The 24134-nt window shown below is 39.4% G+C and overlaps 1 protein-coding gene across 1 annotated transcript in view; it reads right to left on the reverse strand.

The window, feature by feature from the left end:
• Positions 1-567: 567 nt before the first annotated feature.
• LOC108714366 (axonemal dynein light chain domain-containing protein 1) overlaps positions 568-24134 on the reverse strand; it is a 32422-nt gene continuing 8855 nt past the window's right edge. Inside the window, exons 10-26 of the mRNA XM_018258530.2 lie at positions 22900-23004; positions 21525-21645; positions 20144-20245; positions 18948-19114; positions 18391-18466; positions 17889-18123; positions 16257-16470; positions 13001-13094; positions 12497-12702; positions 12256-12352; positions 10584-10691; positions 9417-9524; positions 8769-8870; positions 7791-7919; positions 7608-7699; positions 2000-2121; positions 568-1405 (exon numbers count right to left, since the gene is read on the reverse strand). Of these exons, the coding sequence (XP_018114019.1) occupies positions 1305-1405; positions 2000-2121; positions 7608-7699; positions 7791-7919; positions 8769-8870; positions 9417-9524; positions 10584-10691; positions 12256-12352; positions 12497-12702; positions 13001-13094; positions 16257-16470; positions 17889-18123; positions 18391-18466; positions 18948-19114; positions 20144-20245; positions 21525-21645; positions 22900-23004 (2179 nt within the window). The 3' untranslated portion in view covers positions 568-1304. The remainder of the gene's footprint in view (positions 1406-1999; positions 2122-7607; positions 7700-7790; positions 7920-8768; positions 8871-9416; positions 9525-10583; positions 10692-12255; positions 12353-12496; positions 12703-13000; positions 13095-16256; positions 16471-17888; positions 18124-18390; positions 18467-18947; positions 19115-20143; positions 20246-21524; positions 21646-22899; positions 23005-24134) is intronic.

The following is a 24134-nucleotide window of genomic DNA, read 5'->3' on the forward strand; positions in this document are numbered from 1 at the left end:
TAAGACGGAGTTGGATGGCTTTTTAGCAAGTGAGGGAATACAGGGTTGTGAAAGATAGCTCATAGTACAAGTTGATCCAGGGATTAGTCCCCGATTGCAATTTTGGAGTCAGGAAGGAATTTTTCCCCCCTCTGAGGCAAATTGGAGAGGCTTCAGATGGGTTGTTTTGCCTTCCTCTGGATCAACTGGCAGTTAGGCAGGTTAAAATAGAGTTAAAAAGCTGAACTTGATGGACGTGTGTCTTTTTTCAATTTTTTTAACTTACTATGTATGTATCTGCAGCTACAGCATGCACAGTGAGCTCATCTTTAGATATGGGGGGTGTTCTCTATGCGTTTTTGGCTTGTGCTCTCCCAGCCTCAGCAAAAGCTACTTATATGCCTTCTTTAAGTTTGGGCTTAAAAAAAGGCCACATAGGCCTGAAACATTGCTTGTTAGCTAACATCTAATAAAGACTTTTTAAATGAGAATTTCAGAGTGCTATCCATATATTTTGAGAGTGGTGTTAATTAGAACACCAAATACTATATATAACAAATTAACAGTTAAATATTATATTTGCAAACAAGATTAATTAAAAGGACTATGTAGACCTAAAATAACTTTGCTAAAAATGAGTACAATAAATAGGACTTGTGTTTAAAATGCATTTGGGCCTAGTATTTTAAACAGTCCTTATTTTTCTATTTTTGGCCATTATAAAGCACTAATTGAATTTTTTTTTTCACTGAACTTCCTGCACACCCTCCCTTTATAACCAGGGTAATTTGTTTATAGCTCCTTTTCTACTATTGAATAAACAAACCCCTCCCCTCTCAACTCATTATCAGGGGCTTCTTAGTGGACTGCTTATTCGTTTTAACAGCTATTTATCGGTTCCTCGGAACTAGGAAGTGACAACTACTATAGTGAAACAGGTTCCATTTGCTTGTTTAGTGCCAGAATAACAAAAAACACAGATATTTCTAAAACAGCAGGCAAAAAGTATGGTCAGCACACAACCTATCCATAGAGCTCATGTTGAAAAGGGGGTGTGTGTGTGTATATATACAGTATATATATATATATATATATCTATATATATATATATATATATATAGATATATATATAGATATAGATATATATAGATATATATAAATATATATACACACACACACACACACACCTTTAACTGCTTAACATTTCCTAGCCACTGCCAGTATGAAAGCTGACCCAAAGTAAACCAAGTACCCTAACATAGATTGGAGGAAAAAAAACAAACAAACAAATGAAATGACTACAGTTAAAATCATATTTTCAGCCATTATTTTTGCACTTTGCCTTTGACAGACTTTGGTCTCTTCTTCTTGGGATGAGTCGAGGTACTAAGTTCCTCTTCTGTAGTCTGTATGTGAATTGGAGTTTCTAGGATAAAATGCAAGAAATCACTTAATCACTGCAAGGAATAGCTATAGAGCAGAAATACGCGAGTAAATAGGGAAATTACATAAATTATATGGAATATTACATATTTCTGTCTTAGTAGAATAAATAGTGGCATACAAAGGGGAGTGTATGAGGTAGCATTGATACACTGTTTTTAGGATGGTGTTCTTGGACACTAAGCAGGCTTTTGCGCTATGGTCTATTAATCATTTACAAAAGCCATAGTAGCCCTTCTGTCTTGTAGCACTGGGGTTGTGAGTTAGATTTAGGCACTATCTACAAAGATGTGTATAGGTTCTCCCCTTGTCTGCGTGGCTTTCCTCTTGGTACTCTTGTTTCCTCCCACACTCAAAAAACATAAAGGCAGGTTAATTGGCTGCTGACAAAAAATGAACATAGTGTGTGAATGTTATTGTAAACTCCACTGGGACACTAACTGATATGAATTATGCACAATCTCTGTAATGCACAATGTAAAATGTGTCTGCACTATATTAATATCAGGAAACAATGTCATATGACAGGCATTAATCTGCTACTGTGTGCAATTGACAACTAGAGGTACAGCCTTACCCTCTATTTCACAAGATTTTGGGGTTTTCTCCAGTTCCTGTATCTTTAGTAAAGCTGCTTTCAGTTGCTCATCCAGAGCCTCTGACTTCTCATCTGCCTTTTGTGCTCTCAGCTCTGCCTCCCTGTACAAACAAAGAACAGGAAATCAAAGGACTGGAAGGTGTCCTGTCCAGCAGCAAATGTAACTGTTATAGATTGTCATTCAACGGGTTCATGAAAAAAATATATCCCACTGCTGCCACCATAGCTTGCTATTTAACTTGTGTGTTTTGTTTAAATTACCCAAGCTTGAATGCTAAACAACTTCACATACAGTTACAGATGTAGCAATGGTAGGCTGACATAGAATTTTCAGGAAATGACCTCCTCCCCCAAAACACAATAAATAAACCACATGCAGATGTATATTATTTGGCCTACTGCAACTGGGCAAAAGACTGAAGCACTAAGAGAACAGTTAGGAATGGCAAACAAGTGAACTTGTAGAGAAGAGGTAGCATACATCTGAGGTATTTCTGATAACAGGATTTTTTGATACTCACCGTTAAATCTGTTTCTCTGTAGTCGAGAAGGGGACACAGGGACTATGGGGTTAAGCTCCACTCTCTAGGAGGCAGGACACTTAGAATAATGAAAAAGGGGGCGTGCCAAGTACTATGGCTTAACCCCACACTAGAACCAATCCAATCAGTTGGTACCAAAGAAACTGCTAATAAAACAAGTAAACAGCAGAACTGGTAACTCAGGAAAACATTCCCTTGAAAACCAAACGTGGTCAAATCGCATCGGGATGGGAAGCCCTGTGTCCCCCTTCTCGACTACAGAGAAACAGATTTAACGGTGAGTATCAAAAAATCCTGTTTTCTCTGTTGTCTCAAGGGGGACACAGGGACTATGGGGACTTAACAAAGCAGCCCCAGAAGCAGTAGGGTGGGAGCGAGGTAAGACACGTTATTGCACCACGGAGTGCAACACTTTGCGGCCAAAAGAGGCCTCTGCTGAGGAAAACGTGTCATGTTTGTTAAATTTTGTGAATGTTGACTGAAGACCAGGTAGCTGCTCTACAGATCTGATCCAAGGAGGCTGCATTGCGCCATGCCCAGGAGGGTCCCACTGACCTCGTAGAATGGGCTCGGATACCCTCAGGAGGAGATTTTCCTTTGGCCAGGTAGGCCTGCCGAATAGTCTCCTTCAACCATCTCGCAATAGAAGTCTTCGAGGCAGCCATGCCTCGTCGGGTTCCGGAGGGTATGACGAATAGGTTCTGAGACTGTCGAAAACTCTTGGATCTCTCAAGATACCAACGAAGTGCTCTGACACTGACATCCAGGTTGTGCGGTCTTCGCTCTTTGTCTTTCTTGGGATCAGGACAGAGGGACGGCACCACAATCTCTTGATTTATGTGGAAGGATGATACCACCTTTGGAAGGAATGACGGAAGAGTGCATAGTACAGTCTTGTCCTTGTGGAAGACAAGAAAGGCTGGGTCGCAGGATAAGGCGCTGATCTCAGACACCCGTCTGGCCAATGATATTGCCACAAGGAAGACTACTTTCCAAGTGAGGAGTTGTTCTGAAATCGTCAAAGGGGGGATCTAGAAGAGCTTCTAGGACAATGTTGAGGTCCCACCCAGGAGTTGGTGGGCGAAATGGAGGAGCAATGTGTGCCACACCCTGTAGGAATGTACGGACGGATTCATCCACAGCAAATCGATATTGAAGCAATACTGACAGAGCTGAAACTTGAACCTTCAAGGAACTGAGCTTCAGTCCTAGTTGCAAACCTCGTTGGAGGAAGGATAGGACCCTTGGAATGTTGCATTCCATGAAGGAAGAAGTGTCTGTTGGGGATACTGCTGTCTCTGTGCACCAATTCCAATAAGTACGCCATCCAATCCGGAGTCTCCCAGGATTGACATACGGTTAGATTGTTCGGATTGAGCCACCAGAGGAGGGACTCCCTGGTCGAGGGCAGGAGTGACATCTTCCGTGATAAAGGGCCCCCCTTCCATGCCTTCAGGATGTTGGTCTGAAGGGGCGTAGATGTTGCTGAGCAAATGGAACTGCCTCATTGGTTGAGACCATCAAACCGAGCACTTTCATGGCAATATAGATTGTAGCCTCTGAAACTGAAGTAGGAGATTGGTCTGAGGTCTTGCTTGTCTAGCGGGAGTTGAACCCTCTGCGTGAGAGTGTTGAACTCGAGGCCTAGAAAAGTCATTCGGTGACTGGGGATCAAATTGGATTTCTTCCAATTGATGGTCCAACCAAAGTCTTGTAGGAGAGCTATCGCCTGGCAGAGATACCCTTTGCCCTTTTCTTCTGTTCTGGCCTTCAATAGTAGATCGTCCAGGTAAGGAGTTACTGAAATCCCCTGAATCCTTAATGTCGCTGCTGTCACCGCCATTAGCTTGGTAAATACTCTGGGGGCTGAAGAGGAGCGCCACAAATTGGTAGTGGTGATTCTTGAAGGCGAACCTCAGAAATGATGAGGAGGCCAAATGGGTACGTGGAGATATGCGTCCTTGATGTCTAGGGACATCATCAATTGACCCGGTTCCATCCCTCGTATTACTGAGCGGAGAGTCTCCATCTTGAACCGTACTGATCAAATGTGCTTGTTGAGGAATTTCAGATCTAGGACCGGTCTGAATGAACCGTCCTTCTTGGGAACTAGGAACAGGTTGGAGTAGAACCCTGAGAATGTCTCTGACGGGGGCACTGGCAAAATCACCCCACTCTGTTCCATCTTGTTGACGCAGTCTAGAAAGGCTTGTGCCTTGGTAGGGTCGGATGGGAATCTGGACATGAGAAATTTCCTGGGCGGGGGTGAGGAGAAGTCGAGATGATAACCTTCTGTGACGATCTCGGTGACCCAGGCATCTGACGAATATCAGTTCCAAACCTCCCGGAACTGTAGCAATCTGCCCCCTAGGGACTGCCGCAGTTCGGGAGGGGGTGTCCCGTCAACCTGAAGCGGGTTTGTAGGTGGAGGACTTAGTATAGAATTTGTTGTTGTTCTTCCATGCTGGCCGTCCCTTGTCAGTAGATTTGGAACGAAAGTTGGAGCGATGAGGAGGAATGTATCGTCTTGATGATCGACCTGGTTGGCCACGGAAAGATGTAGAAGGTCTACTCTTAGACTGAGGGAGAAAGGTGTTCTTACCCCCTGTGGCTTGAGATATAATCTTTTCAAGATCCTCGCCAAACAGTCTTTGGCCTTTAAAAGGGAGGGAGGTTAAGGACTTTTTTGAACTGAGGTCAGCCGTCCAATTCTTCAACCAAAGAGTACGACAAGCCGCTACGGACAGGGCATATGTACGTGCTGTGATCTGTGCAGTATCTAGGGTGGAATCACACAGGTAGGCTGATGTCTCTGTAATAGATTGTACTGATGAAATAAGGTCCGCTCTGGGAACACCCTCTTGAATATCTGTGAACAGGGATTTGGACCGAGCCTGGATGGCTCTGGCTACCCAGGCTGAGGCCAGGGCAGGACTAAGAGTAGAGCCGGCTGAAGAATATAATGCTTTTAGAAATCCTTCGATACGCTGGTCGGATGGGTCTTTGAAGGCTGCCGCATCAGTAACTGGTAAGGTAGTAGATTTTGATACCTGGAAACTGGAGCATCTACTGTCGGAGGCATTGACCATTTGTCTACCAAGTCCTTAGAGAAGGGATAGGACTTAGTGAATTTACAAGTGGCTTGAAACTTGCGTTCTGGAGAGTCCCACTCCTCTTGTATAATAGCCAAAAGCTGGTCATGCGAGGGAAAACAAAGCGAGGATTTGTGTTGTCTCTTGAGCAAACTGGTAGATTGAGACTGTTGTTCAGTTGACTGAGTGACTTTGAGATACCTCTGTCACAACTTTGATGATATGTTCGATGTCGTGTTAGACCTCGTGGGCCTTAGTCTCGTCCTCTTCAGCATCCGAGGAACCCTCGGAGGGGTGAAGTTCGCCCTCCGAGTAAGAAGAGTCCCCACCCGCTGCTGATCCGTCAGAGGGAGTTTGAGTACCCGTGTGTCTTTATTTTTCTGGCCTTTGGACCTTGTATCCAATTTTGCTAGAACCTTGCCCAAATTATCTGCAATGGAAGGTAGGTTTTGAAGAGACGCCAGAGACTGAGAGAGTTGAATGGCCCATAGGGGAGCGGGAGGATCTGTGGTGTCCTCATAAGCAATGCTGGACAGTGCTGTCGTGGGAGGGATGGAACCCCCTTGAACAGGGACACCGGAAGCCCCCTTGGAGCAAGATCTGCAGAGGGGCTCCCCTTGACCCCCAGGGATTTTAGATTGGCATCCTGGGGAACAGTCCCCCTGACTTTACTTCCGCCATAAGCAGTGGCTGTGATACCTGCTGAATGGATTGGTTGCAACAGACAGGCCTGTGCGTCTGATGGTGGCTCTGCCACAGTAGAGAGGTGTAGGAAGCCACCAGTATAATTAATGTGCTGGGAAGCAAGTCTGTGACTCATAGAGGGGAAGTTGGAGAGGACTGAGAAGGAGTGCGAAAACTGCTGTGCTGCTGAAAGGGAGGCTTGGAACGCAGGTCCGCCACCTCCCACGCATCAATGCGCATGCGATTCACTAGTGGCGCGCCTGAGCGCCCAGTCCGGATGGTTCCATGAGCTCCACAGAGAGCTCCATTAACCCCCGGAGGCCACCACAACCTTAGCTCCAAAGTGCAGGGCGGGGGGAGAGCTGGATAGAACGGATGCGCACATAGAAGTTGGAGACCCCCTGGGGGTATCTCTGATGTGCCTCCACCCCCCACCCCCCTGTGCGCAGACTAGACCGCCTTGGTGGGAAGCAGCAGTCGTGGGCAGGGAGAGCAACCAAAAAAAACAGTGAGGTAATAACCATACTCACATTCCAGCCACACCGGTTAGGTCTTCTGCTCTCCCTCCACGGATTGCAGGTATACCTATACGAGTCTGTATAGCCCAAAAGGGCCAGGGAATGACTCCGGTTGGCATCCCACGAGGGGGGTGTACTCAAGGAATACAGGTAGTCCTGATCCTGGTTTTACACCGACTTGTAACTTGAAGGAGCTTGTAGCTGTCCATCCTCCTAGGAAGCAGGACACTTAAAAACTGATTGGATTGGTTCTTGCGTGGGCTTAAGCCATAGTACTTGGCACGCCCCCTTTTTCATTATTCTAAGTGTCCTGCCTCCTAGAGGGTGGAGCTTAACCCCATAGTCCCTGTGTCCCCCTTGAGACAACAGAGAAATATGGATAAATAAAATATTTCATCTTAATCAATAATTTGAGAATAAGTCAGCTCAGTCTGAAAACACAACACGTTATATTTATATTCTTACTGTTCTTTTTGTACCCATATACTTACATGTATACTGTACATGTATTTAAATTTAGTTTTAAATACAATTTTTAAAACCCCCTTTTTTGTTTTTTTTTGCTAAGGAAGGCAAGTTAGAATCATCCTGTGTATGTAGTTTGCTAATTAACATATAGTGAGTATTTCTAGTCATCATGAGATTTATGGTGACTTACTGTTGTTCTTTTTTCTACCCTTGGGCATTATCCAAATGTTTATGAACAGAGATGCCCATGAGCTAAATCCTGTTTGTAAGCAAATATACTCACAGCAGACGCTGCTTCAAATACTCCAGTGACCTCAAGGAGTCAAAGGCTTGGATGGATTTAGCAGTCCCAGGCCTGCTACCTGTCAGAAAACCCTGTTTAAGAAAACACAGTGCTTTTATGATCTTTGCCTGAAAACTGGACAAAGTGCACAGTATGAGTAAAAGACAAAGCAACAACTCAAACCTCAATGGAAACAGGGATATCCTCTCCTTTCAGTGATTTTCTATGTATGTTACCATCATGCCAGATGATTCTTATTTCTTGATTAATAGTCGATTCATCTGGGGCCGGGTCTTTCCTGGTGATGTGGTTCTAAAAATGGAAGCATGTGCAGAAAAATTCAGATGATCCAATAGAGTATAAAGCAAAAAGGCAGGCACTACGGTGCGGTGCGATACGGTGGTCCGCTCCCCAAGCTGAGGGTTCATGGTGGTGCACCTGGACCTCCCTTCACAACTGATGAGTTCTACTAAAAACCTGAGATTTTGCTACCTTCATACTGACTACTATCAACAAAAGTGTGTGATCTAGATCCGATAGAGTAGCTTCATATATGTGGGAGATAATGAGATCAAGAGCACAAGGTGACCAGCACACATGCTTCATAAATTACAAAAATTACCAGTCCGTCCCCAATTAATTTTGCTTTTGTTTGTGCCTAAGCATGTGTAAGAGGTAAAAAACTGGTATTTTCATACTACATCAGAGCTTATAGTATAGAAGTAGTAGCAGGAACCAATCTGCAGGATCGGTGTTTCAGTGGGAGAATGGTCTCAATCATTATCTTAAATATCCCTCAGGCTTTTGTGCAGATGTGCATCCAGAGCTAGGGCAGCTAGGACCCATCCAAGTATAACTCACTGTAGGGAATTCAGTAAGCAAGGTTACACCACAGGGATAGGCCACTATACCATATTGCTTCAGGAGTAAAAGGCGGTAAGGAGAAGGCCTTGCCAGTGCAGGGAAACAAGTAGGATTAAGAGTAGTGGTGTTACCACTGAAGTGTTCCAGAGTGGCAGACACTGTCTGAATGTAGTCCATGTTCTTGATCATATTGGAATGTTAGGTACTTTCCCTTGGGATAACCTTACATACCCCTAAATCCAGGCATATTTAGACTGCTATTTATTGTACATTATGTTTTTTGAGAAACAGGCTTACTTCAGGGATGATTTCTTGCTCTTTGACAGACATATTCTTGGTGTCTCCATGTTCAGTGATTTCATATGACAGAGCAGTTTCACCCAATTCTGTGCTACATTCCTACATGAGGAACATAATACTGTAGTAATATATCAATATAGATCCTTCAGATTTCATAAATAAAACCCAGGTTCCTGAATCACCTAACATTATAATGAAACAAATAAGTAGATGAACAGAAATTAATGGTAAGGTATAGAAGTGCTGTATGTGACCAGCCATGTGGTTGGTAAAAGTACTTCAATCTTATCTCTAACTGCACTTAAATGAGTAGTCCCTTTATTAGGGTTAGCATTGTGAGTGCTAAGTACAGTACCTCACTGTACACTATTCTGGAATAGCCTTGATATAGCAAATATGTGAAAAACACAGCACAGCTATAGAACAGCTTGATCTTGGGAAGTCACCTGTTCAAATATTTTGCCATTTACAAATCACATGTTTCACAAGCTTTGCTTTCTTGGATATAGCTTGATTAGAGTGATTTCTCATCCATAAGAATATATAAAAAATATATTAAAAAAATTGTATATAAAACAAAATAACAGTATTTTATAGACATGATTTGTATACTGTTTATGTAGTTTAAATTATTATTACAATTACCTCAGGCTTGGCCACATGATCTACTTCTGCAGTCTGTTCTGAAATACTATCTTCGATCTCTGTCCCATTCTTTGAATCTATCCCTCTGTTTTGAAGCACCCTGACCTCCTGAAAATGAAAACTGCACAAATAAGAAAACTGCAATAGCGGTGCCACTTTCCTCATGGTGGAGGCTACATAATAATGTGTTGACCTGAATCATCATTGTCTTTCAACTGCACATTTCAGCAGGATCAAACTACCCACCCTTTCTCCTGACTAGGTGTTTATTAAGAATATAAAACTGCAGAAATTCCAATTAAAACACATACCAATCAACCTGTATTGATGCAGCAACCAGGCCTGTTAGTGTTACGGAGATGGGTTGTCAAGTGATCACAAGATTTCAGTCTCAGGCATCACTTGACATGCTGCATGCTCCAAAGCTCAATACTTTACTTTTTAACTTTACTTTTATTGAAAATAATTAATTAAACTTTCTCATTGGTGGTAATCCACCATATCCTATTACCTGTTTTCTGATGATTTGGAAGTGCACCTGACTCTGGGTTATAAGTAGTAGTAGTCTGAGTTCTTTTGTAACTCCGATTCACCTCTTTTTAAACCAACATTATGGGAAGAAGGCCAGCAGGCCAAGACTTCAAGGATAAAAAATCCATGTCAAAAAGAAGTTACTTTTCGATGTCCGCTATACAAATGTGTCTACAGCACAGTTCCTGTGATATCTGCTATCTGTAGTAGCCCATCACAACAGTTGTCTTTTGTTAACCTTATCAGGTTAGATTAAATGCCCTGTTTCTGTGAATATGAATCAAGAACTGGTTTCTTTCTGGATGGCTGGTGCCATGGCAGATATTGTTGCTACTTTACTTAGCTATTGATGTTAAAGTTCATTTTCTTTGGGTCCTTCAAATTTACATGGCAGAATTAGGAATTGTCATACCATGAAGCTAGGACAAACAACAAGTGACTCATACAGGAAAATGATAGCATAAGATGAACACAGCACCGTTTGCATATTGCCAAAGTAACTGTTTAAAGGACACAATACTCATGTAAGGTCATCTGCTGGGCCCTAATGCCACCTAAATTCTAACTCAGAAGTAATACATCTTTTCTTCTAATTAATAACTGACTAAGCAAGTGCATCCTCCTATTCCCAATTACCTCAAAGCTTCTGCCATCCAGATCTTGTGATGTCATTGTAAGGTCTGAATCATTTGTAATTTCAGAGAGGAGCAGCTGGCAAGTCTCAATCCACTCATTGCATGAATTCTGTAGAGTTAAGATATTAGGCTTGAAAAAAATCAACCCTATAGATATATTGGACTTCATTAATACATTTTGTTATTGCAGTTACAAAACTATTTTCAAGGTAGCTATACTCTTTGAAAAACCACAATGTTAAGACTTTGCATAATTTACCAGTTTGTAGTCAAAAATACTGCAATACTGCAGCCTCTAGTGTCATCAAAATACTTATATTGGTGGTGGTATAAACCTCTAAATTGATAAGTTGGTATTTCAACTTAAGTAAGGGAATGCTTATTGCATGTAGTTTCCTTCCTCATGTACATAAGTGCCAGCTTGTGGCTAAGAAGTCCATAGTCTGTGATGAATAAACCTTTCAAGAATGCAAGGGGATTTCTAAATAATCCAGTCAGCAGAACAATTTTTCTTTGATTGTTTTGGCAAAATCCTTGTCTTTTTACCAAGAATGTAGAAGACAGCACCATCAAAGAATATAAGTTTAAAAAGCCTTCATTAGCTTTACATGGCTTTGATCTGAAAAATGCAATGCTGCCCTTTGCCAAGCTGAGAATTGGCCTAAAACATTGCATTTTTCAGATCAAAGAAATGTAAAGCTAATGAAGGCTTTTTAAACGTTTATTCTTTGATAGTGCTGTCTTCTACATTCTTTGTATACGGAGCTGGTAGACGTGGATACCGTGACGTGCACCTCCTATTTTGTAGGTTGAAAAGGCTTGATAAATATCGGTTACCATACAAAATCCTTGTCTTTTTAATATTATAAGTCAACATAGTTACTACAAATATATGTGTAAGTTATCTGCAAAATCTGTCCTTAAAGGGGCGGTTCACCTATAGTTTTTTTAATTATTTGCCTTCTTCTGACTCTTTCAAGCTTTCCAATGTGGTTTACTGATGCCATCTAAAAAGAAATGCTCTGTAAGGGTACACATTTATTTTTATTGCTACTTTTTATTACTCATCTTTCTATTCAGGCCATTTCCTATTCATATTCCAGTTTCTGCTGAATCAAAATCTAAATAACAAAATACACCACAAATAATAAAAAAATGAAAACCAATTGCAAATTGTCTAAGAATAGCACTCTCTACATCAATAATCCCCAACTAATGGCTTGAGAGAAACATGTTGCTCACCAACCCCTTGGATATTGCTCCTAGTGGTATCAAAGCAGGTGCTTATTTTTGAAGTCCAGGTTTGTTTTGGTTTCATAAAAACTGCCAAACAGAGCCTCATGTAGGGTACCAGTCCACATAGGGGCTACCAAGTGGCCAATCACAGCACTTGTTTTGTACCACAGGGGAACATTTTTAATGCTTGTGTTGCTCCCCAATTCTTTTTAAATTTGAATGTGGCTCACGGGTCAAAAAAAAAGTTTGTGGACCACTCTACATTATTTTAAAAGTTAATTTTAAGGTGACCAACCCCTGCAACACAATAGCTATTGTTTAAGATTCTGGTAGTAACCATTACATTCAGACGCATCTGAATGTATTTACATACTACTCATGAATGCCATAAAAACCCATGCAGAAATAAGCAAAAGTTCTAATTTGCAAGTGAATACCTTAATTGTCTCTAACTTCTTTAACTCATAATCAGGATCCTCATCCATATGTCCTGTTTTGTGAATAGAAATGTCCTCCACCATTTCCTGGCAACAGCTGAAGAGGGATATAAACAAATTCAGAAATTCTGAGTTATGACTATGTTATTTTAGGTGCATATCAAAACTGGGTGACATAACTGTTATTACTGAATTTTTATAATTACACTTGGTTAAAGTAGATACCAATAAATGTTCTCACCCAACAATGAAGCAGGAGAACTGTTTCAACTTTACTGACAAACTGACTGCATCTTCTTGCATTTTCTTTACAGTAACTTGGCTAAAATCTTCCTCCAAAGACAGAGCAGCAACACTTAGTTCAGAGAGATCAGGTGGATAATCAGGAGTCAGATGAAGCAGCACATTCACCATAAGAAGCACCATTGCTGTATGCAGCACATTTACCTAAGTAAGAAACCCTTTTTCAGAATGTGCAGGCAATGGAATTCTTTAAGACAGCTTTTATCAGAATTTTACCAAAATGGATAATTGTTCGATGCCACACAGTGTGTTTTGTTGCAACTACAAATGACAAGAAAATACTTTGACATAGGGGATACAGAAAATCACCAAATTACGTAATCACTCAAAATTCCATACAAGGGCATTTTTGAGCAATTACGCAGGGTCGATTCGAAGTATCCCATATACATAGGAATTTTAGTGTTCTGCAGACATGTCATTGGTTTTAGCTTGATTTTACCTCACTGGAGAGCTGTTGATCATCCCTCTCTGTTCCGCTTGTCATTGAAAGTACCCATTGCTGCAATTTTTTGAATACATCTCCCAGCACCATTCTGCAAAAAAAATGTCAGTGACTGTTTAATAAACACAGCTATTATCCAAAGATTGTATCTTTTAAAGAGCTGTTGTGCATGTCCAGATGTACAGATGAAATATTTATATCAAAAGATATATGTCCCGAGGCTTGAATCCAGTAAAAACAATTTTTTTATTAGTGCTCACATGTTAAAAAATAGATACATACTGACCCCACAGTGGCGAAACATGTGGAGTCAGTATGTATCTGTTTTTTAACATGTGAGCACTAATAAACAAATTGTTTTTACTGGATTCAAGCCTCGGGACATATATCTTTTGATATAAATATTTTGTGCTGATTGCCTTTTGCCATATATCTTCTAGCACATGTCCCTTTAGTTGTGCTAGAAGATATATGGTAAGCAGCTGGATGGACTCCCAACCACATAATGACAGATGTACAGATGAGCCATTATTCATTGTTTAGACTAATGCAAATATGGCATTTTGATCCATACTATCATGATGCGTCACATTTTTTATGCTGAAGAGTACTTTATTCTCTTTACTGGACAATGACCTAAACCCCCAGTCTGTTATACACAAAAAAACCAAGTCCTTCTTTGGATGCTCCTAAACACTTCCATTTAGTGTATAGCTAGCATTTATGTTATCTTTAGCCAAATGCATAACCTTGCACTTATCAACACTGAACCTTTATCTGACAACTTGCTGGCCTGTTTTCTAATGCAGTCATATCTCTCTGCAAAATGACAGCATCCTGCAAGAAACTTATAGTTACAAAATTCAGTGGACTTGGACAATAAAGAGCGAACACACTGCAGCACACGTCATCGCTCAAGGAAGAAGCCCATTCGGCGAACCATGTCAGCGGTGACGAAAGTGGAAGCTATATGGACATGCGCAGTGAGGACTGAGAAACGCCGCAGACCTCTCAGCCATCTCAGGTTTTAAAACTCATTTTAAAGTGGAACATTGAGTGCAATAATTTTTACTATTAAAGAACCATAAAACTTTTCCGCACATGCTATTCTTTATAGTACAAAGGAGGAATCTCAGGATTAACTACAAATTTTCAAGCCAAAATTCCATTTAAACATTTGTGAGTATATTCAACCACCAGACACACTGCCAGGTGGTGTGTGGATATCTCCTTTTCATTCAATTTTCCCTTTCATAAACACATTGCATTTATTTGATGGTGTAAAAGTATGTTTGAAAGTTATTCACTTGCACTTTAAACCTTGGGTGGATATTACAGCACTGATAATGTGTGTGCACAGAAGCGTGAATCTGTATAAAAAGAACGCTTTCTTGTTTCCCCATTTCCTTTTGAGGTACGATTGGTAACACTTTTTGGAACTTTATTTGACTTTGGAGGTTGGAGAGAACTGACACGTTACTGAACTGGGAACTACACTTGGTTTGGGACTTTTTGATCTATTTGATTTTGTACATTTTGAATCTCTTCAGAAACAGTAATTACAATGACCAAGGACAGCACCAAGGACAGACCCCTGCTGCCACTAAAAACACTGGTCCAATTAGAAAATATTATATTTAAAACCATTGTTTGCAGTCTATCCTTCATGCGGTTCTCTATCCAATTACAAAAAAATATGCTCCAGGCAAATGTTCAGTAACCTTTTGTGTGGTCAAATGATTTAGCTAAACCCAATATCTAGGCTTTTCTTCAACTCCTAATAAATATGTCTGGCAAGATAGATTAAACATAAAACCGTGCTGGCACAAATAACATTGGGATTTTTAGTGTATTCTAGTATTATATCCCCATTAAATGCTCCAAATGCTATCCTACCAACATTGTAACTTTGAGAGCGCAGCCCCCACGAACACTAAATTATGGTTGACCCGTGAATTGCACAGATTGCATCACAGCTCTAAGCAACTAAGAGAGTTTGTCATTCTCAAAGCTAAGCGTTTTAAGTACACTGGGATGAATGCTATCAGGTCCTGGTCTGGACCTTTGTTTACTTTCACATGATCTAAACTTTTTTGAACTTACTTTTAAGTCAAGTTAACAATACTTAAATAATCAGAAATAGGTAAATTAAAAAGAAAGCCTTCATTAAATGGTTTCTTAGCTGTGTAAAATCAAAAATAGCAGTTCCAAATCTCTGCTTTTTCCCTTCTCTTATCAACTAGTTTATCACCCTCTGATACCACCTCTTTTTTTTAATTTTTTACTTTTTATGTACTTAAAAAAACTATTTGGAATTTATTTGGAAATATTTGTTTTATTTTTGCAGAAAACCTCTTTTTATTATAATCAATTGTAGCTTGGACTCCTTTGCTTAAGACAGTAAGGAAAGTGCTGCACCTCCTGCTGCGCTGTACCTTGCTTGCATGGTTCAGGGAAGGAGGAGGGACAGCTATGTGTCGCCCCCTGTGCTAAAACAGAGCTGACTAACACAGTCAGCACTGTATCAGTGAAGGGAGCTGCAGAGGCCTGCAGCTATTGGCGCACACCCTAACGCAGCCTGCAAAGTGCAAAAAAACAAACAGTTGACTGTGGCCTTCTTTTTGCACTTTAAATGAGCCCTAATATGTTGTGCAGAGATAAACTAAACTTTAGTGTCTATGAAACTCTCTCATGCAGTTGTCTCTGGAGACTCATGGTTATGATCAGTATCATAACACACTTTTTTTGAATTTAAGAGTATCAAAGGTTAAATTAAATTCCCACCTATCTTAGTGGGAACAGTTTTCTTTCACACTGAAAAATCTTTCAAATAATGTTAATATTATTATTATTATTATCTAGTGAATATTGAAAGCTACTCATTTGGTATTAGAACTATAGTGCACACTTCATCTTTCAAAGTTTGTCCCTGAACCAGACCTTATATATCTTTGTATACTTTCACTTTAGTCTCTAGAGAGTAAAGTTCTGTAGGAAATAATGAACATAATGTAACATAAGTATATGAGGAGTCCCTGAGGAATTTTAATGTGACTTCTGACATCATCATGTATTGAAATAGGGGGTACATAGCTTATTTTAATATGTTTTGGTAAATTATGTAATAAAGGTGACACTCATGATAATTGAAGACAGCACCACTTTTAACAGATTACAGATTATTCATTGTTCTTGCATATTATACAGTACATCTATTGTATAGTTTTTAAAGTTCTTATATAATTAGACATACCTTTCATACGTTTCTGAACTAGTTTCTTCATTTAATTCCTGAATACCTATCAGCCCCAAGATTTTATATGTGAGGTTGTTCCATTCAGAAATTAACTCCCAGAACTGACTCCAATCACATTCTCTTATTCCATGTAGAGTGCCTTTAAGTGCAGACACATGCAAAGTCCATTCCTTTAAGCTACTTGAAAATGCCATGAGAGAATCTGCAACACCTGTTGACAAGAAACAATTGTGTTATCTTTATAAATCTGCTGCTATATTAATGCAGCTACAAGCAGTGTTGTACAAATTGCCTTACAACATATTTATAAACAGTGCATTTACCCATAGGACCTATCAGAAATTAGTTTTGATCAGTCTGCTACCAGCTGGAAAATGTATGCAAAGATCTCTGGTTAACTTGGGCAACTGCACGGGTGCAATTTAGCACTTGTCTTCCTTAATGAACCATTGAGGCTTTGCACTGCATTAGTACTTAAATAGACCAGAAACTCACCAGGATTGGGTACAAGAAATAAATAATTTTTGGAGACATCATGTTTCTAGATTTCATATGGATCTGTAAAGTGGCACAAATGTTCAATGTGAATCATTATCATTAATTTAATAATGTTAAATTAATGTATTAACGTTTCATTTAATCAGTATCCCTTTCTGTAGTTCCTGTACCTATGGTCCACTTTTTGCTCACTAAAATTTAAAATATTTGTCAAAAGCTGCAGGTTAGTTAAATGTAACAATCAAGTAACGATTGATGGATCCTTAAAGGCTGCCGCGTCTGTGACTGGTAGGGCTGCCCCGCAAGCCTCCTGTCTACCCTAGGTGTAACTGCGGGGACGCCTCAGTGACTCCGGTGGCTGCTGTGCAAGAAGGAGCAGAGTGGAAAACGCTAGCACCCTGCTTGTGCTGCGTTCCAAGATGGTGGCTGGAACATATATGCGTTCCAACTCCGGCGCGAAAGAGAAAATGGCGCCTGTGATGCCCGGGTCCACCTCTGTGTAGCCGTGTCCATTCCCAGAGTCCTCAGAGAGCTTCAGGTGGCAGGAGCCCTGGGTATGGCCAAGGTACAAGGCAACAAGAGAAACATAGCTGCCCTTAGGGAACACTGGAGCCACCACTGGTGAAAGCGAGAGAGAGGCAAAGGAGAGAAAGAGGCAGAGGCAGGGAGCAGAAGTGGTACCGAGTTAAGCTGGGGGGGGGGGGGGGGGGCTATCTTCTTAGTGAAGAACTGTCCATCCTCCTAGGAAGCAAGAGACTTAAAAACTGAATAGGTTGTTTCAGTGTGGGGTTAAGCAAGACCTTCTGCCAATCCCCGTAAAATTAGAAGTGTCCTGCCTCCTGGAGGGTGGAGCTTAACCCCAGTGTTCACTGTGTCCCCCTGAGACAACAGAGAAAAAGGATTTCTGAGAGGATTTGTCAGTAAAAGCAACAGAGGAGTAGTTAGAAAGGTAAAAAGAGAACCAGGATACTGCTTGATTATAAATACTAGAAATAGTAGAAATGCATTTGAATGGAATAAAATCTGTGGAGAGGTAGCAGGGAGGGAGGCCAGTTAAGGGGGGCTGGGATTTAGAGGGGCGTTTATTTCTACTTTTAAATAATCCAAGTAAAAAGGTATGTGATAACTCACCATTTTCTCCCTCAATTCTCCTTCTGTACTGCTCGCAGAGCTGCTGTATTTTCCCCTTCATATCTACCAGGGCTTTTTCTTCGGGAGTAACATCCCCATCTGAACTTTGATGCCTTCTGAGGACTTTCTCACCCAGCTCAGTCCACTGCTTTTGAATGTCCAAGGCTATGTTGAGGGATTCTTGATAGCTCAGAAGTTGACACCCCTCAAACTGCTGAAGTTCTTCATTTAGCATCTAAATACAGAGAAACAAGAAATGCAATGGACGTAAGGAATGTAACTACCCTTTATTATAAAATACATTTAGGATTACTAGTCTCAGTGATTCGGTTATTTTTAATCTCAACACCATAGGCAGTGTACAAAGATGAAGTTTATGCAACTAATCAGTTATATTGCATTAGCTTCCAAGCTAAGACTTCATGCAAAGGACTTTCCCCAAACTGAACCTTATAGCAATACAGACTCTATTTTGTAATACCAGATACAGCTTTTTGCTTACACTGTCCCACTTCCTGAGGTCCTGTGATACTAACTCAATCACGTCTTCATGTACTTCTTCAAAACGCCCATTTACACTAACAGGAAGAGAGAATAAGGGTAAAAAAGCAATATATACATGTTAGGTGAATCTGCTCAGTCCAGTTAAAGTTTGTCCACAAAAGTTTGTATATGTTGCAATGTTTAGTTACTGAGTTAGCTTATGGCATATGCCACAAGTGACAGATTCTCAGCCTCTGGATAAACACAGGCTGAAAATCAACCCCTATGTACCTAACAGCTTTCTTATGTGCACCTGAAGCCACTGCACCAACCTCTGCAAAGGCACATGGAGAGAATTTCAGAGCCAAAATGCATACACACATCTTTAGGCTCTGGTTACCGAGATAAGAAAGCTTAGTGAACGACAAATGATAATAAACAGATAGCACAATCTCAGGGGAGGGCTGATGCACAGAATATGAGCCTTATAATTAAAGTAGTAATTCAAGAGCAGAATGCATAAGACAATTTCAGGATATTATTTAACATTAAATTATTGTGAAATAAGTGATTTACAAGACATTATCCTGGAAATGCTGCTGCCATTTATCCAGGTCATTCCTGATCATCCAAATTTTTTCCCGGTTTGACTCTTCATTACGTTGCACATCCTGGTCAAAACGTGTCATATGTACTCTCCAGCTCTCTGTTATTTGCTGGATTTGAATCAGGTCTTTTGCACTCTGTGAAGTAACAAGTAGGAGATTTACTTATTTACTTGTGTAGTGGTTGCTGACAGTGGAATCACAAAATATATTTTATTCCCTAACCCAATAATCTAATTCAGGCTACTGCCAGATTGGGTTAATTGTCAGCACTGCATCGGCCTGAAAGTAGCAGAGGCCAAAAGGCCAACGGATTCTCGTCCTGCATTTATACAAAGGCCAAGAATCAGTACTGTCTGGCAGTTAATTCCTATTTTGGATAGATAATTGTACACAACGATAATTGTATTATTAAGTGTACATAAAAAAATCAGGCCATTTATAGCTATAAATAAATGGTGCTACCTATAAACGCAATACAACAAACATAAAAAAAGAGAGCAAAAAGATATTTATATGTGTATGTTCATTCCACGGCACCACTTAAAAGAGATTATTGTCACATATTACAAAACAGAAATGTTAAACATCACTTAAGATTTGGATGGTAAATAGTCATTGTGTAAATGTAAAAGGTTAAGACTAAATATTCTACATTATAGTACCATTTATATTAGGAACCCTAGTAACCTCTCCCTGGGTAAGTGAATGTAATCTTCCTTGAGGATTCGAGTTTATCTTTGCTATTACCAGGTGAGGTCTGGACAGGGTTGGACTGGGCCAGAAGGGCACTAAGAAAAAATCCGGTGAGCCCAGCCCTCATGGGCCCTGCTGACTGATACCCAAGCCTCGTAGACGCTGTGGTCACTCCTCCATTCCCTCTGGGCCGATCATTACTGTGAGTTCAGTAGGAGAAAGGAGGTAAAGGGTATACAGAACAGAGTGGGAGAGTAGTGAGGTCGCAGCTCCAGAGGGTCCCGGACACCCCAGTCCGACAATGGGTGTGGACCAGACAAAGAAGATCTGATGGACGCTCCCCCTACTGTGAAGATCTTTTTCTATGGCCCTGCAAGAGGCTGATCATGGAGCTAATATTACCACTACCTGCAAAAGGTTAAGTTAATTAAATCTACATGTGCAACTTATGTTATAAGGAAGAGCACTTACTGTTGATGCCAACATCACAATAAAATGCCTTATATCATTTGTCCAGGACTTTTCACACATACACAGCTTCTGAGCCAAATGTAATTTGTTCCTCTCAATTACCTAAATGAAATAAATGATAAATAAAAAAAAAAAGTCCAGTGTTATCTGTATTTTATATAGCGCTTATATGTTTATCCATTCCCTGCCCCTATGGAGCTCCATAATATCTATATGCAATCAGTGACCAATTAAACCTTCTATGTGTGCAAGGAAACTGAAGGAAACCCATGCAGACAAAAGGAAAAGCTCCTTGCAGAAAGTGCCTGGAATCACTGCAAATCAGAGGTGCTATTTACTGAGCCTCTGTGTTGCATATGGTGTTTGAAATGGGGCCAATACACAGATTCTAAGCTGCATTTAAATATTAATGCTTGCATAATACATTAATGGACCTTCTCCAACAATGAGCATTCTTAAGTATACATTCATATAGGTTTCATTATTTCATATCCCACCTTTAAGAGTGCCTTGGATGATTTTTTGGACAGACATAATATCAAAGGCTATTGTGATACTAAACTCTATAGTTAGTATAGATATGGGTATATATAATTTATGTGAAAGTAGGTAGGGGTGTGTGTATGGATGCTGGGTTTTCATTTGGAGGGGTTGGACTTGATGGACTTTGTCTTTTTGCAACCGATTTAACTATGTAACTATTCAAAAATGTCTTATTTAGATACATCCTCATCATCTATTTATATAGTGCCAGCAAGTTATGCAGTGATTTTCAGCCTCTTGTACCATTAACCTTACATTTATATTTACTGAATATGTGAGGTAATTTTATCTATTGAGGTATCTCTCTCTCTCTCTATATATATATATATATATATATATATATATATATATATATATATATATATATATATATATATATATATATATATATATATATATATATATATATATATATATATATATATATTATATATATATATATTTATATATATATATATTTATATATTTATATATTATATATTTATATATATATTTATATATATATATATATATATATATATATATATATATATATATATATATATATATATATATATATATATATATATATATATATATATATATATATATATATATATATATATATATATATATATATCTATATATCTCTATATCTCTATATATCTATATATCTATATATATAACACGATAATACAGATGATACCCGCACTCCTTCACAATATGTCGTTTTCCGGGTGCTTGGCCAAAATAGTATATAAATAATTGTAAAGAGGACCAGCACTCCGTTTCCAAAACTCAATGATTTATTGTAGTATCACAGTGTAATTAATTAGGTTGGGAAGTTAAGCATAATAACCTTCTTTGCAATCATGTATGTTGCAGAGCTCCATAGATCCCTCTCTTCAGTTAGGTGAACAAGATGCTTTTCCAGACGTGATCTCTGTAATTCATACAGGTCCCGGTATTCATCTAGGACACTGGAAACATAACCAGTAATGTGGGGAAGATGCATTTAGTTAAATCATGTATGCTGATTTTAGCCTCCAATGATTCTTGTTGGATACTCAAATGATCTGGTGCATCAGCGCTGGCTTTCAACTATGCCCCTCCTATGCTTTCTTTTACACAAGATGGCTTAAAAAATACTTTAGCACAAAGCTGGGACCATTTTTACAATGTTAAAACAGTTCATTGAATCAGAATTTTAGCTGTTAAAGCTGTTGTAAACCCGAAAGTAAACCTTTGGCCAATATTGCTTTCAACTGCAATTACATGAGCAAAGAACTATTGAAATATTGGGATTTTGAGGTTCAAATGTGTGTAAGGAGTCACTGTAGTATAGAGAAATAGATATTTGTTATACTGACTGATGGTGGGGATGGATTCTAAAGTAAATAAAGACTTACTTGGAAGCTATACCTTAAGGTGCCAGCAGATAACCAAAATAAAGAAAGCTTGAATCTAAAAAGTAAATGGATTTAAAGGAGTAGGAAAGGTAAAATGCAAGTGATAATAATCTCTTACCTGAGAGCCCCCCAAGATGGTGTTCCTGTTAGCTGAAAATTACACAGGCTTGGTCTTACTGCAGGAGCACCACACCATCATCTTCTTTTCTAATCTACTCTCAGTTCTAGTCCAGGTGTGCATGTAGTAATAGCCAAACTTAGAAGAAATGGGCGGCTTTTCACTTTAATGCACATGTTCGCAGAGAAGAAAGAAGAAGTGGAAGAAGACAGAGACGTATTGCTTCTACAGAAGAACCCCAGGCCAGTGCAGTTTTCATTAAGAGGAGCACCGGCCCAGTGTGTCAGGTAAGCAATTATAATCACTGGGAGATACCCAACAGTTGCCATCCATCAGTGATTATTCCTTTCCTTTAAATAGTTTTCAGGTTTCCTGACTGTGTTCATAACAGTGCTTAAGCATTCACAACAAATTTCAGTCTGCACTACCCATTCAATTTTCTAGAATGGATGCAAAACTAATTGTGCATTGATGCTATTAAGTTACTTGTTCTGAACATCAGTGCCCTTCTCCAGCCTGCACACAACTGTGTATAAGTACACTATTGAACTCTGGAGTTCCTACCCTTTGTGCCCATATTAGTGAACTGTGTGTAAACTGCAATTAACACATGAATTATGCAAATTAGTCTAAAATTTGGGTAAAACAAATCTGTGCCTTAAAAGTTGCATTTTGGATTATGAAGGTTGCATCATTGATATTCTTACTTTGCATTCTTCTTTGCCTCGTTTAGAGCTTTAGCCAATTCTGCATGTGCTTGGTTAGCATCTCTGCTCACTCGCAGGTCATGCTCTCTTACCTGGTACAGCTCACTAGAAAACATAAAAAATTGAGCATTATTATTGCTTGTTTCAAAATTACATATGTTAACATTTTTTTACATTTAATAAAGAGGAAGACAAAAGAAGCAGAAAGAGATGAGAAGAACATAAAAGGGTGAAACAGAAAAGCCAGGAATGGGGCAGTTGCATTACATCAAATGCAACTTGAAAGTTTGTTTTATAAAAATCTGCCCAAGTTATTATTATTGAGTGCCCAGTCAGGCAACCCATATTGTTTCCACAGCAGCCCCTGGAAATATACACAAGCTTTTGCTGTGGGTGGGAATCACTGCCTAGTTTGCTTCACAATGTATGTTTAGGAGGGGATGTAGACTTCCAGTGCAATAATCAAGCTTTATTAGCCTAGTGAAATAGTTGTAAGTAATATACCTGTTGTGAGAATATATGTTCTCCCAAATAACGTTACTTCCAAATTATGTGAACAAAATGTGCCAAACACAATAAGACATTTTGGAAATACATCTGCAATGCTGTAGTTTCATTTGGCCAGTCTATATGGGGGAGAGGTACCCCAATGTTTGCTACTAAAATGACATGACAATTTTGTAGGTCATGCTGGAAAAGCAGTGCAAGATTATTTCATAGACATGTATATGCCGCAGGCTTCTGCCTGTGATCTTATAATTCTATAAACCACAAATGGGCTAAACTAACAACAAATCAAGTTGTAAGGCAATCAAGTTAAATAAAGAAAGCTACTATGTGTAGCCAGCATGATTCACAGACTACTAAGCAATCCACAACTTTGCCACAGTACAAAAAAAAGTTTACTGAATGCATCTGTTTAACATAAAAGCAAGGGCGTAAATATCATTAAAAATAAATACAGATTCAACTGAATTCCATGTAAGCTATTTCAGTTCGGACCTACTCCTCCTCTATAAAGCACTGTGTTTAGGAGTTAGGCTAGTGTTAGGCTTGTGAGAAAACAGTCCATGATTTTTCTCCAGTAGAACAACAAAAGGCATATTTATTGGGATTATGTTAAACATATTTGTTTACTGCTATTTTAATGCAAATAATGTAAAACTTCATTTGTTAAACTAAAACTTAATTTGTTGTTGAACACTTTACCACCCATTCACTGTAAAGGTTCTCTG

This window comes from Xenopus laevis, chromosome 4L, assembly GCF_017654675.1.
Source record: "Xenopus laevis strain J_2021 chromosome 4L, Xenopus_laevis_v10.1, whole genome shotgun sequence".
NCBI lineage: Eukaryota > Metazoa > Chordata > Amphibia > Anura > Pipidae > Xenopus > Xenopus laevis.